The sequence below is a fragment of the Salvelinus fontinalis genome, chromosome 11 (assembly GCF_029448725.1).
Source record: "Salvelinus fontinalis isolate EN_2023a chromosome 11, ASM2944872v1, whole genome shotgun sequence".
NCBI lineage: Eukaryota > Metazoa > Chordata > Actinopteri > Salmoniformes > Salmonidae > Salvelinus > Salvelinus fontinalis.
This window is the reverse complement of record NC_074675.1, coordinates 32,562,885-32,575,351: the sequence shown is the minus strand read 5'-3', so window position 1 is coordinate 32,575,351 and position 12,467 is coordinate 32,562,885. Positions and strand designations below refer to the sequence as shown.

Below are 12,467 nucleotides of genomic sequence, written 5' to 3'. Positions count from 1 at the left end.
TCCTAAACAGAGGAAGAAACTCAAACTATTTACATAACAGCACGACAACCTAAAGGGACCAAATAAGAAGCCCTCATTTTTGGTTCCTAGAGAGTAATTCTACAGAGACAGCATTTTAAACAAGCCCCGAGGAAGTTATTACTAGGCCCCCAAGGGGAGAAAAGTTTTTTCCCTCCATTATTTTCTATTTAACTAATGTCAGTCATGATTAGAATTAATAGTGTAGTCTAACCAGTCTAGTCTATGGTTTCCACCAATAACCACTCACCTCTCTGAGGGCACAGAGGACTTCCTGGTGGTAGTGGTGTTCTGATGGGTTGGTTTGTTCTGGTTGGAACTCTGATTAGTCTTCCCTTCTGATTGGGTGTCCCTCATGTCCCTCCCCTGTCTAAAGTCATGTTGGCCCCCTGACCGGCCGCCCCCGCCTCCTCCACTTCCTCCTCCTCGCCCCACACCTCGACCCCTATGGTCTGGCTGTCTTAGGGAGGTTCTGGGCTTGGCTGGGGAGGAGAGAAAGATAGTGATGTCAGGATGATAGGAAATGCACACACATATATGGACAGTATATATCCCTCAAAACCAAATCTGGACCTGGAAGCTAGCTCCACTGCTTTTTGTCATTCTGCCCCACCAATCAGGGACTGCTTTAGACCTGGAACACCAGGTGGGTGCAATGAATTGTCAGGTAGAACTAAAAAAAAGGTCGTAGTCCGTACCTCAATTTGAATTCCTCTGGTATATACTTTACATACACGGATAAGCAATGCGCACACACACACACACACACACACACACACACACACACACACACACACACACACACACACACACACACACACACACACACACACACACACACACACACACACACACACACACACACACCTGCAAAAGGTAAGTTGGCAAGAGGAGAAATAATACATCTAAACAAGACATTGAAGAAGGGCTGTCTGCCTATCTTTAAGTCAATCATAAAAACAGCCGGGTCACCAATACTGTCACTGTAGATCCTAACATTGTCATTATTATGCCTTGCTGTGCAGCGAATAGACTACAACATAGAATACATCAAGCATTCTGCTAAACACGTGCATGTGACCAATACATTCTTTATCCCTTTACACTTGTGTGTATAAGGTAGTAGTTGTGGAATTGTTAGGTTAGATTACTTGTTGGTTATTACTCCATTGTCGGAACTAGAAGCACAAGCATTTCGCTACACTCGCATTAACATCTGCTAACCATGTGTATGTGACAAATAACATTTGATTTGATTTGATTTACATTTGATTTGATACCTTCTAGTTCACTTTGCAATGACTTCATAACTTAAAGCAAGGTTGAGAAGTCATAAAACCTTCAGTGTGATCGTCATCCAACTGATGACATCGTAGATTCCTAATCTGCTCAATCACGACATCGTCATACTCTTTAAAAAAAAATCCAAGCTGATTGGATGCCAGATATTCTACAAAGAACACCCCTGCAGCACTAACATCACATCCTACCCATTAACCTAGTTCCGACACCCTATCCAATCCAGAGCCTTCTATTTACATTGTAAAGGCTCTGATCCGATCCAACCCTAGTATGACATCATCAGCCTGAGCCCCACTCTGGTAAGAAATCATCCATATCAGCCCAACCCAGCTGACATGACATCACACAACAAACAGCCCAGATCTAAAACACCACACCACACCTCTCAGCCTGACTGTCTCCTCCTCCCTCCCTGCTCCACTGTTCATCCTTTCTACTCTTCTCTTCCTCCCTTCCACTCCTCTGTAGAACCTAGTACTCACCAAGCCTGGCTATTGCTGAGATTGAGACACCACAGCAGCAAACATCGGCAGCCTCCGTATCCCACCGCCTTCACAGATATAGGCTGTAGCTATAGCTAATTACAGTACGCGCTGGCCTGTCTCAATGCATACCAGTGACCCTCCCCCTCTAGAGACATGCCGTCTGAGGTTAGGCGACACCGGTGGTGGCGAGACAGAGACGGCAGACACAGCAGCAGTAGCGGCATCACAGTCCCAGAGTCCCTTGGTTTTCTATTTCAGAAAGGATCAATATTCCTAGCTGTGATCAGCCCCTGTTCAGGAGATATAAAGGAAGAGAGAGGGAGAGGAAGAGAGAGGAAGAGATAGACACAGAGGAGAGAGAGCGAGAGAGGAGGGAGAGAGAATGCAGGGAGAGAGAGGCTGCTGCGTTGGCATGTGAATCAGCACCTCGCCGTTTGCTTCTAAATCCGCTGTTCGCTGCTGCGATGAGACTGCATGAGCTTCTCTCCTCTCTCTCTGTCCGCTTAGACTCCCTCTCTTTCTCCTTCCCTCTCTCCCCATCTCTCTTTGTCTCTTGCTCTCCCTCCCACCCGCTCTCTCTCTCCCTCCCTCCTTTCTCTTCCTCAATCTCCCTTCTCCTCCCCTCTCTCTCTCCCTTCACATTTCCTGAACGGGGGCTGATCCCAGCTAAGACTATTGATCCAAGCGAGGGTGTCTATACAACGACTGTGTGTGTGTCTCAGTACAGCAACTCGGTGTGTGTGAAGAGTTTCATTCCAAAACACTATATATCCATTTTCTGAAATGTTTGTAAATGAGCTTTTATTGTATAAAGAAATTATGAAAGAGACTGGTGTGTTTTTTCACTATCAAATCATGGAATGGGGTTGTTCAATGACAGACACGTAGTTGTTTAAAATCACTTAATGGTTTCAGAGCGACAAATAGTCATGTTTTTTTGAAAAATGCTATATATCCGCCTCACTCTCAGAGAAATAAGTAGTCCTGCTAGGTTTTACAGTCAAATATAACAAATAACTACATTTTTAATAAAGAAATTTAGAAATTATACATTTTAAATAAAAACATTCAATACAGTAATATGAGATCTGTATGTAAAACATTTTCATTTGACATTTTTGTCATTTAGCAGATGCTCTAATCCAGAGCGAGTTACAGTTAGTGAATTCATCTTACGATAGCTAGGTGAGACAACCACATATCACAGTTAAACATACAGGATATGGACATTCCATTCCAGCTGTAACGGTCCTGACCTGTTTTATGTTGTTTTTGTATGTGTTTAGGTCAGGGTATGTGTTTTGGGTGGGCAGTCTATGTTATCTGTTTCTATGTTGGTTTTGGTTGCCTGGTATGGCTCTTAATTAGAGGCAGGTGTTTTGCGTTCTCCTCTAATTAAGAGTCATATTTAGGTAGGGTGTTCTCACTGTTTGTTTGTGGGTGATTGTCTCCTGTCTGTGTCGATGTTACACCATATGGGATTGTTTCGGTTTGTTCGTGCGTTTTTGTAGTAAGTACTTGTTCGTTCGTTCTGCGTGTGTTATGTCAGTTCGTCGTACTAAGTCTGTCTATTTTCGTTTTGTCTTATAAATAAAATTCATCATGTATTCACAACCCGCTGCGCCTTGGCTCGATCACTACTCCTCCTCTTCTTATGAAGAGAGAGAGGAACGCCGTTACAGAATCACCCACCATTCCAGAGCCAAGCAGCGGAGTAAATGGAGTAAGGGACAGGAAAATAAGGAGAAATGGACATGGGACGATATATTGGACGGAAAGGGTTGCTACACATGGGAGGAGATCCTGGCTGGTAGGGATCGCCTCCCATGGGAACAGCTGGAGGCACTGAGGAGAACAGAGGCTACCGGAGAGAGGAACCGGAGCTATGAGGGAACGCGTCTGGCACGGAAGCCCAAAAAGCCCGTAAGTAACACCCAAAAATTTCTTGGGGGGGGGGCTAAGAGGTAGTGGGCCAAGGGCAGGTAGGAGACCTGCGCCCACTTCCCAGGCTTATCGTGGAGAGCGGGAGTACGGGCAGGCGCCGTGTTACGCAGTAGAGCGCACGGTGTCTCCTGTACGAGTACATAGCCCAGTGCGGGTTATTCCACCTCCCAGCACTGGTAGGGCTAGATTGGGTATTGAGCCAGGTGTCATGAGGCCGGCTCAACGCGTCTGGTCTCCAGTGCGTCTCCTCGGGCCGGCATACATGGCACCGGCCTTACGCATGGTTTCCCCGGTTCGCCTACATAGGCCGGTGCGGGTTATTCCACCTCCCCGCACTGGTCGGGCGACCGGGAGCATTCAACCAGGTAAGGTTGGGCAGGCTCAATTCTCAAGAGTGCCAGTACGCCTCCACGGTCCGGTATTTCCGGCGCCACCTCCCCGCCCCAGCCTAGTACCTACAGTGCCTACACTACGCACTAGGCTACCAGTGCGTCTCCTGAGCCCAGTTCCTCCTCCACGCACTCTCTCTGTAGTGCGTGTATCCAGTTCGGTGCCTCCAGTTCCGGCACCACGCACAAAGCCTCCTGTGCGTCTCCAGAGCCCTGTACACACTGTATCTTCTCCCCCTACTAATCCTGATGTGCTTGTCCTCAGCCCGGTGTCACCAGTGCCGGTACCTCGCATCAGGTATAGAGTGGGCTTTGAGAGTACAGTGTGCCCTGTCCCTGCTCCCCGCACTAGTAGGAAGGTGCTTATCCTTAGCCCGGTGCCTCCAGTTCCGGCACCACGCACCAGGTCTACAGTGCGCCGTATCCGGCCAGAGCCATCCGTCTCCCCAGCGCCATCTGAGCCATCCGTCTCCCCAGCGCCATCTGAGCCATCCGTCTCCCCAGCGCCATCTGAGCCATCCGTCTCCCCAGCGCCGTCTGAGCCATCCGTCTCCCCAGCGCCGTCTGAGCCATCCGTCTGCCATGAGCCTGCAAAGCCGCCCGTCTGCCATGAGCCTGCAAAGCCGCCCGTCTGCCATGAGCCTACAGAGCCGTCCGCCAGACAGGAGCCGCCAGAGCCGCCCGCCAGACAGGAGCCGCCAGAGCCGCCCGCCAGACAGGATCCGCCAGAGCCGCCAGCCAGACAGGATCCGCCAGAGCCGCCAACCAGACAGGATCCGCCAGAGCCGCCAACCAGACAGGATCCGCCAGAGCCGCCAACCAGACAGGATCCGCCAGAGCCGCCAACCAGACAGGATCCGCCAGAGCCGCCAACCAGACAGGATCCGCCAGAGCCGCCAGCGAGCCATGAGCAGCCAGAGCCGTCAGCCCGCCATGAGCGTCGAGAGCCGTCAGCCCGCCATGAGCGTCGAGAGCCGTCAGCCCGCCATGAGCGTCGAGAGCCGTCAGCCCGCCATGAGCGTCGAGAGCCGTCAGCCCGCCATGAGCGTCGAGAGCCGTCAGCCCGCCATGAGCGTCGAGAGCCGTCAGCCCGCCATGAGCGTCGAGAGCCGTCAGCCCGCCATGAGCGTCGAGAGCCGTCAGCCCGCCATGAGCGTCGAGAGCCGTCAGCCCGCCATGAGCGTCGACAGCCGTCAGCCCGCCATGAGCGTCGAGAGCCGTCAGCCCGCCATGAGCGTCGAGAGCCGTCAGCCTGCATAGACCTGCCAGAGTCCCTCAGCCAGGATCTGCCAGAGTATATCAGCCGGGACCTGCCCCTTGTCCCGGTGCTGCCCCTTGTCCCGGTGCTGCCCCTTGTCCCGGTGCTGCCCCTTGTCCCGGTGCTGCCCCTTGTCCCGGTGCTGCCCCTTGTCCCGGTGCTGCCCCTTGTCCCGGTGCTGCCCCTTGTCCCGGTGCTGCCCCTTCTCCTGGTGCTGGCCGTTTATTTAGGGGATGTGAGTTTTAGGGTGGTCATTGGGAGGGGAAGACAGAAACGGGGAGTGACTATGGTGGTGTGGGGACAGCGTCCAGAGCCGGAGCCACCACCGTGGTCAACTGCCCACCCAGACCCTCCCCTGGACTTTGTGCTGGTGCGCCCGGCGTTCGCACCTTGAGGGGGGGTTCTGTAACGGTCCTGACCTGTTTTATGTTGTTTTTGTATGTGTTTAGGTCAGGGCATGTGTTTTGGGTGGGCAGTCTATGTTATCTGTTTCTATGTTGGTTTTGGTTGCCTGGTATGGCTCTTAATTAGAGGCAGGTGTTTTGCGTTCTCCTCTAATTAAGAGTCATATTTAGGTAGGGTGTTCTCACTGTTTGTTTGTGGGTGATTGTCTCCTGTCTGTGTCGATGTTACACCATACGGGATTGTTTCGGTTTGTTCGTGCGTTTTTGTAGTAAGTACTTGTTCGTTCGTTCTGCGTGTGTTATGTCAGTTCGTCGTACTAAGTCTGTCTATTTTCGTTTTGTCTTATAAATAAAATTCATCATGTATTCACAACCCGCTGCGCCTTGGCTCGATCACTACTCCTCCTCTTCTTATGAAGAGAGAGAGGAACGCCGTTACAGAATCACCCACCATTCCAGAGCCAAGCAGCGGAGTAAATGGAGTAAGGGACAGGAAAATAAGGAGAAATGGACATGGGACGATATATTGGACGGAAAGGGTTGCTACACATGGGAGGAGATCCTGGCTGGTAGGGATCGCCTCCCATGGGAACAGCTGGAGGCACTGAGGAGAACAGAGGCTACCGGAGAGAGGAACCGGAGCTATGAGGGAACGCGTCTGGCACGGAAGCCCAAAAAGCCCGTAAGTAACACCCAAAAATTTCTTGGGGGGGGGCTAAGAGGTAGTGGGCCAAGGGCAGGTAGGAGACCTGCGCCCACTTCCCAGGCTTATCGTGGAGAGCGGGAGTACGGGCAGGCGCCGTGTTACGCAGTAGAGCGCACGGTGTCTCCTGTACGAGTACATAGCCCAGTGCGGGTTATTCCACCTCCCAGCACTGGTAGGGCTAGATTGGGTGTTGAGCCAGGTGTCATGAGGCCGGCTCAACGCGTCTGGTCTCCAGTGCGTCTCCTCGGGCCGGCATACATGGCACCGGCCTTACGCATGGTTTCCCCGGTTCGCCTACATAGGCCGGTGCGGGTTATTCCACCTCCCCGCACTGGTCGGGCGACCGGGAGCATTCAACCAGGTAAGGTTGGGCAGGCTCAATTCTCAAGAGTGCCAGTACGCCTCCACGGTCCGGTATTTCCGGCGCCACCTCCCCGCCCCAGCCTAGTACCTACAGTGACTACACTACGCACTAGGCTACCAGTGCGTCTCCTGAGCCCAGTTCCTCCTCCACGCACTCTCTCTGTAGTGCGTGTATCCAGTTCGGTGCCTCCAGTTCCGGCACCACGCACAAAGCCTCCTGTGCGTCTCCAGAGCCCTGTACACACTGTATCTTCTCCCCCTACTAATCCTGATGTGCTTGTCCTCAGCCCGGTGTCACCAGTGCCGGTACCTCGCATCAGGTATAGAGTGGGCTTTGAGAGTACAGTGTGCCCTGTCCCTGCTCCCCGCACTAGTAGGAAGGTGCTTATCCTTAGCCCGGTGCCTCCAGTTCCGGCACCACGCACCAGGTCTACAGTGCGCCGTATCCGGCCAGAGCCATCCGTCTCCCCAGCGCCATCTGAGCCATCCGTCTCCCCAGCGCCATCTGAGCCATCCGTCTCCCCAGCGCCATCTGAGCCATCCGTCTCCCCAGCGCCGTCTGAGCCATCCGTCTGCCATGAGCCTGCAAAGCCGCCCGTCTGCCATGAGCCTGCAAAGCCGCCCGTCTGCCATGAGCCTACAGAGCCGTCCGCCAGACAGGAGCCGCCAGAGCCGCCCGCCAGACAGGAGCCGCCAGAGCCGCCCGCCAGACAGGATCCGCCAGAGCCGCCCGCCAGACAGGATCCGCCAGAGCCGCCAACCAGACAGGATCCGCCAGAGCCGCCAACCAGACAGGATCCGCCAGAGCCGCCAACCAGACAGGATCCGCCAGAGCCGCCAACCAGACAGGATCCGCCAGAGCCGCCAGCCCGCCATGAGCGTCGAGAGCCGTCAGCCCGCCATGAGCGTCGAGAGCCGTCAGCCCGCCATGAGCGTCGAGAGCCGTCAGCCCGCCATGAGCGTCGAGAGCCGTCAGCCCGCCATGAGCGTCGAGAGCCGTCAGCCCGCCATGAGCGTCGAGAGCCGTCAGCCCGCCATGAGCGTCGAGAGCCGTCAGCCCGCCATGAGCGTCGAGAGCCGTCAGCCCGCCATGAGCGTCGAGAGCCGTCAGCCCGCCATGAGCGTCGACAGCCGTCAGCCCGCCATGAGCGTCGACAGCCGTCAGCCCGCCATGAGCGTCGAGAGCCGTCAGCCCGCCATGAGCGTCGAGAGCCGTCAGCCTGCATAGACCTGCCAGAGTCCCTCAGCCAGGATCTGCCAGAGTATATCAGCCGGGACCTGCCCCTTGTCCCGGTGCTGCCCCTTGTCCCGGTGCTGCCCCTTGTCCCGGTGCTGCCCCTTGTCCCGGTGCTGCCCCTTGTCCCGGTGCTGCCCCTTGTCCCGGTGCTGCCCCTTGTCCCGGTGCTGCCCCTTGTCCCGGTGCTGCCCCTTGTCCCGGTGCTGCCCCTTCTCCTGGTGCTGGCCGTTTATTTAGGGGATGTGAGTTTTAGGGTGGTCATTGGGAGGGGAAGACAGAAACGGGGAGTGACTATGGTGGTGTGGGGACAGCGTCCAGAGCCGGAGCCACCACCGTGGTCAACTGCCCACCCAGACCCTCCCCTGGACTTTGTGCTGGTGCGCCCGGCGTTCGCACCTTGAGGGGGGGTTCTGTAACGGTCCTGACCTGTTTTATGTTGTTTTTGTATGTGTTTAGGTCAGGGCATGTGTTTTGGGTGGGCAGTCTATGTTATCTGTTTCTATGTTGGTTTTGGTTGCCTGGTATGGCTCTTAATTAGAGGCAGGTGTTTTGCGTTCTCCTCTAATTAAGAGTCATATTTAGGTAGGGTGTTCTCACTGTTTGTTTGTGGGTGATTGTCTCCTGTCTGTGTCGATGTTACACCATACGGGATTGTTTCGGTTTGTTCGTGCGTTTTTGTAGTAAGTACTTGTTCGTTCGTTCTGCGTGTGTTATGTCAGTTCGTCGTACTAAGTCTGTCTATTTTCGTTTTGTCTTATAAATAAAATTCATCATGTATTCACAACCCGCTGCGCCTTGGCTCGATCACTACTCCTCCTCTTCTTATGAAGAGAGAGAGGAACGCCGTTACACCAGCTAAACAATGGATATATAGCATTTAGCAAAAAAAAAACATTTTCATACACATCTGAAATCTATGAATTAAAAATCTGAGAATAGTATTTTACAGATACATGAATGTACCCAAAAGTAATAATTTCTGATTTTTAAAAACACAAATGTGAAAAATTGGTGGATATACCAATTTGAAAATAAACTCTTAGTGTGTCGGTACAGCGTCTGGTCTTGTACGAGGCTTTTGTTCTTAGTACCTCTGGACCGGCCCAAAATATCTATAAATATCTATAAATTAACTTTCAACCTGGCAACTTAGAATTGTATATCAAGTACATTAATTGTCCTACATCATTGTACCATTGCAAACTCGTGTAGGCCATTGAGTTCAGGCATATTCTAAAAACAAGCTCAAGTGTCTGTGTAATTTGATAAGTTAACTGAATGTTCCCCAGTTTTGATCCAAAAGGTGGCATTCCATGGAATCAGTATGAGGTGAAATCATAGTTTCAAAACACTTGAATTTCACCTCTCTGCTAATACAATTAAAGGCATTCAGTGACAGTCACAAGCATCCTCTATTCAGATAAGACCCAATTTGCCATTCTATAGGTCTACAAGTCTAATGGTTATGGAAAAGCACACACACACACACACACACACACGCGCGCACACAAACGCACGCACACACACACGCGCACACACACACACACGCCTTACCGTTGAGGACGAGAGGGGCGGCAGGCTTCACTCTCATCTGACAGTTGACCATTTGAGGTCGTCCAGTCTTCTTCGAGGTACGCTGGCGAGCCACCAGCTTGGCGACGTGGGCAGTCTCACCAGAGACCGAGGTGAAATACACCATCTGGAGAGGGAAGAGAGAACACCCCACCCCCCACACACACACACACATACACAAAGATGCAGACACACACACACAAACACACAACAGTTAGCTAATAGCTACATTATCAGTCTGACTTTTAGAACTGGTAATTAGGGGATAATTAGAACGCTTGAACTGTTCATTTTATCCAGTGGCTGGCTGGCTGGAAAATGACGTTTTTCAAAAGTCAATGATTCTGAACGATTAGCATCCAGCTGGTGTGAGCTAAAGAGTGTATTTACCCTGTGGTACCCCGCTCTCAGTGTCTCAGTTTGTATGTGTGTTTGTGTGTCTGTCGGTCTGCTCATCCATACATCTCTCTGTTGGTGTGTGTATGTGTATATATATGTAGGTATGTATATATATATATATATATATATATATGTATGTATATATATATATATATATATATATATATATATATATATATAGGTATGTATATATATATATATATATATATATATATATATGTAGGTATATATATATATATATATATATATATATATATATATATATATATATATATATATATATATATATATATATATATATATATATATATATATACACACACACACACACACTCTCTCCTCACCTCCCCAGAGCGGTTGCGCTCCATGCGGACGACGCTGGGCATGCTGTGCAGCAGAGCGTCCAGGTTGCCATGACCCATCTGCTTATGAGGGATCTGTTCACCAGTCAGATCCTTGTATTCAGACTGGAGGCGGGACAAAGACACCCCGGGTCCGCTCTTATTGGCCGTCAGCACCTCCCGTAACATCTTCTTCACCAGCTCTACGTCTGCCATCTAGACAGAACACAAAACAAGGGCATTTTATATATGACCATTTCTATTTTACCTGGTTGTCCCATTGAAGTCAAAATACCTATTTTTCAAAGGAGGGATAGAGGCCAAGAGGGAAGAGGCCTGGCAAACTAGTTGGTAAGCACTTTACATTATAGCAAAGTGGAAATAACATGGTAATAGTTGCTATGGTAACGAAGCTATAGTTGTAGGCCTATGTTTCTGAACCTGTCTTTGGGGACAATACAGATTTGTTGTATTAAAAAGGATTGGTCCATTGGGTCAGGGGTGCCTTGTCAAACAGGTTTCTCATCACTGATCTGAGAAAAGAGTAGGATCTAGAGTTTCTCTGGTGGCTTCCAGTCTGTTTTTGTTGAAACAGACTGGCACCGGGCCCTCCAGTTTGTAAAAGTTCAGTGAAGTTTAACCTCAGTATAAACATCCACTAAGTTCAATATCTGACACTGACAAATGTCAAACAAAAAGATATAATAATAGATGTTTATGATACAATTCGTAACTGTCTAAATACAACTTTTGTAGCCTATAACCGAATCACGTTAAAAACTAAAATCATAGCCCCACATTGTAAACTAATATCAGGTAAACATAGAAAGCACTGACTTTCTCTCACGATGTTCAAATTAGGTTTCACTATTACATTTCACTGTAATCGAGGGCATTCAGTTTCGTGTATAACTTCGGCACACTGCACAACGCCCCAATCTGGAATTTGCAGTGTATGCAGTTTGATTTAGCTTCAAATAGATACTTGTAGAGTCGTTTTATCGCAAGAGGATTTTGTGTTTATTTTCAGCTATTTGATTTGATATAAGATACAGACAGTTCTCGAATTTGGCACAGAAAGGCACGCCCTCAATTTTCTCCAGCAACTTTCTTTGACGCTCTCTCGACTTTTTGTAAATACTGTAAACCGAAATAAATATTACTAAATAGGCCTATGACTTAAGAAGTGGTTCTGAATACAAAATACAATGTGGATGAAAACCAAATATGTCAACGTGATACATTGTTTATAATAGGTCAGTGAACGCGTCTCGTGCCACTCTCTTCACATGATTTCCTCTCCACAGAAAACACAGAACAAGTGGTGACGTAATATGTCACATCCATACCCTCCATGCCAACGGAGAATTGGATAAAGTTGGCGCTCTATTCGCGGACATTAAAAACCGAAAAAGCAAAGGATTTCTTGGGATAAATTAGTCTGTAAAATACAATCTAAATTCTAAATGTGCATTTGCAACTGTCACCAACAGCAACAAGCCCCAAGTGTCATGTCAAGCGACGTTGCGCTCTATCGAGTTCCGTACTCATGTCACTACTTGGGGGCACTCAAAGAGCGCTTATCCAAAGCGTTCACCGCCAACAAATAGGCTAATATCAAACTGAAATCTTTACAATTTTTGTGAAATAATTCAATAATCACACATTCAATAAACTCTTACCTTGCTGGGAAGGAATACGGGGGATGGTGACCCGGTTAATTTATTCACGACCTGCTCGTCACACTCCCTGAAAGTCTAACCCTGACTGTTCAGAGCTATCCCCTCTCTCACTCAACGCTGCGGTCGAACCAAGCCAAGCGTCTCTCAGTCGTCCGGTTTGTGGTTAGTGTAGCCACGTGTGTGTCGTGAACAACATTAGCGTGAGCAACAACTGTGGAATCGGCGGTTTGCATTCAAAATAAAAGTCCCCCATTTAAACTGATGCAAACGGATAAAAAAAATGGCAAACATGCCACAATTGGACTAGATCATGCTAAACAAGGGTTTAATGTTGTTATTTAAATTAAACAGAAATGAATTATGCCTC

At 49.7% G+C, this 12,467-nt stretch overlaps 1 protein-coding gene across 3 annotated transcripts in view; it reads right to left on the bottom strand.

Moving 5' to 3' along the window:
- The window catches only part of tdrd7b (tudor domain containing 7 b), a 28,007-nt gene extending 15,753 nt beyond the window's left edge, over positions 1 to 12,254 (bottom strand). Inside the window, exons 1-4 of one of the 3 annotated variants that reach the window (XM_055938447.1) lie at positions 12,101 to 12,254; positions 10,422 to 10,634; positions 9,661 to 9,805; positions 269 to 500 (exon numbers count right to left, since the gene is read on the bottom strand). In XM_055938447.1, coding sequence (XP_055794422.1) covers positions 269 to 500; positions 9,661 to 9,805; positions 10,422 to 10,634 — 590 coding nt within the window. In that variant the 5' untranslated portion in view covers positions 12,101 to 12,254. Of the gene's footprint in view, positions 1 to 268; positions 501 to 1,802; positions 2,439 to 9,660; positions 9,806 to 10,421; positions 10,635 to 12,100 lie in introns of those variants that run through there. The other 2 variants (XM_055938448.1, XM_055938449.1) reach the window with 2 other exon arrangements.
- Between the last annotated feature and the right edge of the window lie 213 nt (positions 12,255 to 12,467).